The sequence below is a fragment of the Lolium rigidum genome, chromosome 1, assembly GCF_022539505.1.
Source record: "Lolium rigidum isolate FL_2022 chromosome 1, APGP_CSIRO_Lrig_0.1, whole genome shotgun sequence".
Lineage (NCBI taxonomy): Eukaryota > Viridiplantae > Streptophyta > Magnoliopsida > Poales > Poaceae > Lolium > Lolium rigidum.
Window position 1 is genome coordinate 16379431 of NC_061508.1, and position 6802 is coordinate 16386232.

A 6802-nucleotide genomic window follows, 5' to 3' on the forward strand; every position below is an offset into this window, starting at 1 on the left:
GCACAACCACAACTCATTGTAACAACGCGAAAGCGCCCGGATAATTCCGGACAAGCAGCAGTAGGCCCTGTCCTCGTGCAGGTGTTCCGAAGCTGGGCAACTCGCGTACCACCGTCCCGTGTGCACTCCGCCCTATGGCCCCTACTTCTTCTCCCCCTCGTGAGGATCCCTCCTCCGAGGTATCGTCGATTAGGCAACGACAGCTTGCGCAAGCGCGACGATTACGGGCAGGCCTCGCCATTTAATCCTCTCCGGCCAACATGTCGTGTTGTAGTGTCAACCAAGTTTAAGAATTACCAGATTCCCGCCTTTAGAACATCGCCATGATGTTAATTATCGATATACTACATTGATCAAACAAGGTCCACTAGGATGTCACTAGACGAATAATAGCATACGTATTCAGTTATAGCTAGTGAGCTAATCATTGGAAAGGTAAAAACCTTAGCATCACACAACATTTGTGTCATAATCCACATGTCACTACCAAATTATTCCAACTAACACACACATTCACCACACCGGTTCTTGCACACAAGTTTGGTCAGAACAAAGCATGCATGAATATATTAATACATACATCACATAAATCTCCATTTCATATGATGACAAAAGATCCACCATGAAGGTAATACAGATATGACCGCAGTCATCTAGACAACTTATGGGCATATAATCAGTGAAGTGCATAGAGAGAGAAAGAGAGAGAAATGGAGAGAGAGTTGATACAAGTCACTAATGCAAACCCATAGTCTAGGGGTGGAATACTCCCTCTTCATCATGACGGTGATGTTGATGATATTGATGGAGGCGAAGCAGCAACCGGGGGAAACTCAGACGTCGTTTTCCCCTCCAATCTTTGCAGGTTCCTCTCTGTTTTGGTTTTTCTTTGTTTCTTTTTTATAGCCAGCTTCTCGCGGCAGTGTGATATCAAGGGTGTATATAGATGGTTAAATTTTAGGTCAATACGTGTTCATCGGCGTGAAGAACGTGGCAAACAGAGTGACGAGGTGGCGGGTGGGCCCCATGGAACGACCCAGGGTGGTGGCCGCGCCATTGGCTCTCTTGGCCAACCCATGGTGCTCTAGCTCCACTCCTTCTCACTTTGTTGTACTTCCCGATAAACCAGCGTGGAAAAAAGTTGGAGTCTATTTGACATCTCCTGAAACTAAAAAAATACGTAAAATAGAATTTTGTTGTTATACACCATTATAAAGAAATAAAGTAAGACTTTATGGAAAATCCACATAATGCTAGAACACAAACGTTTTATCTTTTTACATGGACGTACAACCTTCTTTTGGAAGTCGGCAAAGCAAACTTTGGTGGCTGCGTCCAAGATAATTGCTTTGTATGAAGCATTCGGAAATGTGTATTGCTTGACACAATGATATATATTCTATTAATAATAAATGAATATGTAAATTGGTATTTTAGCAAACGTGGTCATGTGATAATCTCGCAGATTTCTTACCATTGCAAAATTCAGGAGAAAAAATCTCCTAGGTTATAGCTTGTTGAAGATTATTAGATTTTCGGTATTACACTCTTTTCCTTGCGACTTTTCGTAATGGTTTTCATCTCTATTTTTAATGAGGCAAAGCAAGGATGCTCTCATTTTATCCTTATTTTTCCACAAGGATTTTAGAAGGAGATTTTCATGGCATGTACTCCATCTGTCTATAAAAAGAAGACATCCTTTTATGGACTGAGGGAGTAGTATATATTTCTTCTCATTTTTCTCATGGAGTTTTTGGAGGAGAAAATAGCAAAAATAATTCGAAAGGTGATCAATCGCAAGAACGAGAAAGGATTAGAGGGAGGGTTAGGATTTATTTAATAGGATTAGTTAAAGGGGTAATCCTCCCTCTAATAATTTCCTATGTTGGTTGTTTAGCAACCATGGTGACTCTCACTCACATCGCCAAGGAGATGGACTTGCATCGCTTCCCCACTAGTAGAAAAAGGGGCTTTAGTCCCGGTTTGCAAGGGCCATTAATCCCGGTTGCGCAACCGGGACTAATTATGCGCGACTAAAGGACCCCCTCTTTAGTCCTGGTTGCTTACGAACCGGGACTAAAGACCCCGCCACGTGGGCGGCTGGCATGCGCCAGGGCGAAGGACCTTTAGTCCCGGTTTGTAACACGAACCGGGACTAAAGGCTATTTCGAGTTAATTTTTTTTTAATTCATTTGGGTTTCTAATTATTTTTCACTCCCTCTTTTTTTTCTTTTTTTTCAGAATTTCTACTATTTCAGTTATTTGCATAGTTTAGTCTCTATCTCTAACTACACTTATCTCTAGTCAAATTACATACTCGTGGTCAAACTTCCCGCTCGGTCACCCATCCTCTCACTACTCTAAGCACTAGCACGCTTAACTTCCGAGTTCCATCCCGTTCCGCATCCAAGTGCTTCGCGCGCATGTATGTGATAGTAGTATCATATCAATCCTATTAACATGTTGATCGATGTCACATTTCTTTATTGTTTGAATTTCAAATAATTCTTTTAATAAACAAAAGTAATGATGTAATAATAATCTTGAATAAATAAATAAACATTAACTTTTCAATTTGTATTATTTTTTATTTTATTAATTAATTAAATATTTTTTTTGCCAAACCTAAAACCGAAAAATTTGAAAATCTAAAAATTGGGTAAAAATGATAGTAATCTTTATGCAGGATGCAATTATTAATTTTGTTTTAAAAAAATAAAAAATATATAAAATCCGTAATTTATAGCAAAAACTAAAATCTTCCTGCTTTTGTATTTTCATTTAGAATTTTGAGAATCTAAAAATTGGCTAACCGGGTAAACCCGGGTGAATTCGGATGTAACTTTTTCCCACGATGATTTTGATATATTATATATTTTTTTCGACGTCATATGCAAAAGTTATTGCGGTTTTACCATTTTTCAAACTTTTTTGCAAAAAAAGTGAAAATTCAAATTTGTTAGTTTTCCCTAATACTAGGTTGCATAACATACAAGAATCTGAAAACATTTTATTTTTTTGAATTTTCTATCATTTTTTGAAAACCTTTACTCCCGGTTGGGGACCCTTTAGTCCCGGTTGGTGTCCCCAACCGGGATTAAAGGTTCTTGCCCTGGCCGCTGCCCACCGTAGCCCTTTAGTTCCGGTTGCCCCGAGCATTAGTCTCGGTTCACCAGTAGAACCGGGACTAAAGACCCATTAGTCCCGGGTCAAAATATTTGGGGACTAATGGGTTGGGATGGAAGACCTTTTTTCTACTAGTGCCCCTTATATATAAGCTATATAAGAGCATGTCTAACAGGCCCCTTACTTTTCTGCCCCGTATAACGCTCGAAATTCGCCCCGTATAAAAAAAAGGTCGATCAGACACCGCTCTGTCTAGCAGAACCCGTATTTGACCCCGTATATTTGTAAATTTAAAACCGCGGGAAAGTTTCATTCATAGTTCGTCGATCATACGTAGAAATCGACGTACCTACATACATACAAAATGCGCGATCGGATCGCGACTTCTAGTCGGAGAGGTCCATGATGAACCCATCGGCCTCCGCCTCCGCCTGCGCCGCCCGCGCCTCCGCCTCCTTCACGGCGGCGATGGCCGCCGCTTTTTCTTCCTCCTCCGCCTTGTCCTTCTCGGCGGCTTCCTTGAGGGAGTCTTGAATCGCCTTCAACAAGGCGGGGTCCTGGTCCTCGTCTTCCTCCTCCTCCTCGCCGGCGAGCGGGGCACGTCCGCCGCTGGTGCTCCCGATCATCGCCCTCCACGCCTCGCTCACCCGGCGTTGGCGCTCCCACTCGGCGAGCCACGCCGAGAACTTCGGGCCGCTCATCGGCTTGAGCGGCGGGTCCTCGTGGTACCAGCGGCCGCCCCGCGTGAAGTCGCGGAGCTTCTCCGGCACGAACTCCCCGCCGTCGTACTTGCAGGCCGCGCGGCGGCTGCCGGCGGCGGATCTTTTGCAAAAAAGCCGCTACGCATCCTCCACGTTGTCCGGCGAGCGGGATCGCTTCGATCCGCTCGCCGGCGAGGCGGCACTACGGCGGCGGGAGTCCATAGGTGGCGGCGGGTGGAATGCGGCGCGGGGGAGGGAGGAATTGCTCGCCGGAGCAGGGGTGGAGGCGGCGGCGGCGCACGGCGGAGCTAGGGTTGCGAGTGAGGGGTTAACCCCTCACTCGCACCTGCGTCCAGTATAAATAGTGGGCGGAGGGGCCGATTTCCTGGGCCCCGTATTCCGCCGAAACGGGGCGGCCCGAATACGGGGCCTGCTAGACGGCCCAAACCGCGCCTGCCCCGTATGTCGCCGGAATTTTACGGGGTGGGCGGGTTATAAGGGGCCTGTTAGACATGCTCTAAGCTGTGAAAGATCAATATGATACATCAGTTGATTCATTCACTTTCACTTACAACACATCAATTGCTAGACTAAAGCTTTCTGTAAACATACGCCACATGTTCAGAAAGGATTCGTAATTTTGGCTACACCGATCGTTACGCAGGAAGTACCGATTTTCTATTGCGAATACGTGCAGGTCCTATATCACTCAGTTGGAGGAACTTCAGAGGCACACACTCATTAGTAGTAAATGATTTGCAGTTACTTATCAACTACATATAGCATTGGATTTAGTGTATTGCGAGGACACTATCTCTTTTGGGTAGTACATATAGACCTAGAAATTACATACTGATTAGATAAATGAATGGATTATACTACTGTACAAGCTTGTTTGGGCTTGCAATGATGCTACTACTAGAGACAATAATCGAGTATTTGAGATCCTAGTATGCATGATGTTTTACTGTGTGACGCTTGCGCCTTTCTTCTGGAACCTGGCCTTGCGCTCCTGAGAGAGCATGCGGGCGAACTCGATGAGCTCCTCCTCGTTGGTGCCTCTGTTGTTGTCGGGCACGCTCTTGCCGGTCTCGACGTCCACCCTGCAGACGCTCCTCTTGAGCAGCGCCTTTCCGACTCCGACGAGCCTGTTGAGGTTGTCGGGCGTGGAGACGTCGACGGAGGAGGTGTCACCGTTGAGCTCGTCGTCCTGGATGCGGAGGTACTGCTTCTCGCAGTGCAGCGCCTGGAAGAGCACGGAGGCCTGGATGTCGACGAGGTCGGCGCTGGCCTGGCTGAAGCTGTCGATGAGCGGCGAGGCGCCGTCGTTGTAGAGCCAGCCGAGGACGCCCCACTTGCCGCAGGCGGCGGCGTCGTACTTCTCCTCCACCTTGGCGGAGCCGGTGCCGAGCGAGAGCACCATGAACCTGCCGAAGTCGGCGGGCTTGATGGGGAAGAAGTCCTTGTTGCCCAGGAGGATCTGCTTGCTGACGTGCGTCATCGCCAGCATCGTCTGCAGTATCCGTGCCAATATCGGTCAGCGACATCACCAAAAGCGATGTTGTGCATTATATTCTGTAGTGTGCTATAAGGGACGGTGACAGAAAGTATGACTCACCGGGTTGTTGGCAGCGACGCCTCCGTCGATGAGGTTGAAGGCCCGGATCTTGCCATCCTTGTCCTTGGTCTCAAAGTGGTGGCCGGGGAGGTAAGTAGGCGCGGCGGACGTGCTGATGCACACGTCGGAGAGGAGAGCGTTCTTGGAGACGTCGTTCAGGGCCTGTTTAGTTTATACATGTCAAACGTTAAGCACGATTCGGCAGGAAAATGTCAGGTAAGCGACTAGCGGATGTCTACAGATGTACTAGTACGCACGTCGTATCTGGAGAAGATGGTTGGCTGGAGCAGCTTGATGTCGAAGGTGGGGATGACGATGTTCTGCAGCGCCTGGCTCACCGTCGTCTTCCCGAGCAGGTCTTTGACGACGGAGTGGAGGTACTGTCCGTCGTACTTGGGGCCCCTGATGCTCCTGAGCAGGCCCAGAGGGCCGCCGTAGACGGCAGGGAAGATCTTGGGGCAGTGTTTGAGGTAGAAGTCGTTGATGTCCTTGGCGGCGAAGAGCGGGCGGCCCTGGGCGTTGGGCGCGGTGAGCATGGCCGTCACCAGCCCCCCGGTGCTAGTCCCGGCGATCACGTCGAAGTAGTCCGCGAGCCTCACCTCAGGTCCATCGAGCTCCTGTAGACAAGTTAGGCGTCAGTTTTGTTGCACCACCAGTACCATAGGCCGCATAGATGCATGCAACGTACTAACCTGGAGCTTTTCTTCGAGGAAGGCGAGGATGGTGCCGGGGATGATGCCACGGACGCCGCCTCCGTCGATGCTGAGCACGGTGACGATGTTCCCGTAGGACGGCGGCGGTGACCTGGGCGTCATGGCCGACGACGACGAGAGGCGGCTGAGCGCCCGCTGCACCGGGTTTAGGGTCAGGGAGGACCCGTTGCCGCTGCCGCTGACCTCCGGGACGTGCACCGGCGACATGGTTCCCTACCAGAAGGCTGCCGGGCTAGATCTCTGCAGGACTTGTTTGCTCCTTCAGTCGCTACCACAAGGCTAGATATCCCGCAAGCTGCTGCGCTCTCCCTTTCACTTCTGTCGCACTGTGTGTTTGAGGTGTTGTGGCTAAGGCAGATGCCCGTCACCCATTATATAGTGACGCGCACGGGGTCAGAGCATCCCACCGGGTCTCAAATGCCAGCCGGCAGCAGCGTCGGAAATAAGCTTTGGGTGCCGGTAAAACGTGCCACGGTTGAACGGGTTGTCGTAGGGGCCGAAGGTCGCGCTGATGGAGGCCTTGTGCTCCGTAAAAAAGCAAAGGGGGCCTACATCTTGCTGTCGGCGACCTAGTTGGGGTCCGCCTATGCCTTCGGTGTGAGCTCGCTCCACCGCCATGCGACGTAACCGTCGTACGCGCCTCC

At 49.2% G+C, this 6802-nt stretch overlaps 1 protein-coding gene across 1 annotated transcript; it reads right to left on the minus strand.

Moving 5' to 3' along the window:
- Positions 1 to 4775: 4775 nt before the first annotated feature.
- On the minus strand, positions 4776 to 6488 carry LOC124668049 (patatin-like protein 2). Its single transcript, XM_047205257.1, has 4 exons — positions 6138 to 6488; positions 5703 to 6062; positions 5446 to 5607; positions 4776 to 5340 (listed from the first exon to the last, which is right to left on the minus strand). The coding sequence occupies exons 1-4, from the start codon at positions 6363 to 6365 to the stop codon at positions 4792 to 4794; spliced, it is 1299 nt and encodes a 432-aa protein (XP_047061213.1). The 5' UTR covers positions 6366 to 6488; the 3' UTR covers positions 4776 to 4791.
- Positions 6489 to 6802: the final 314 nt, after the last annotated feature.

What these genes read in the sequence shown, in the direction of transcription:
- LOC124668049 (XM_047205257.1), bottom strand. Translation starts at nt 6,365, where the DNA reads ATGTCGCCGGTGCACGTCCCGGAGGTCAGCGGCAGCGGCAACGGGTCC. An exon ending in CCATCTTCTCCAGATACGAC is followed by an intron (nt 5,608 to 5,702) that starts GTGCGTACTAGT and finishes TAAACTAAACAG; the next exon opens with GCCCTGAACGACGTCTCCAA. An exon ending in GCGTCGCTGCCAACAACCCG is followed by an intron (nt 5,341 to 5,445) that starts GTGAGTCATACT and finishes CGGATACTGCAG; the next exon opens with ACGATGCTGGCGATGACGCA.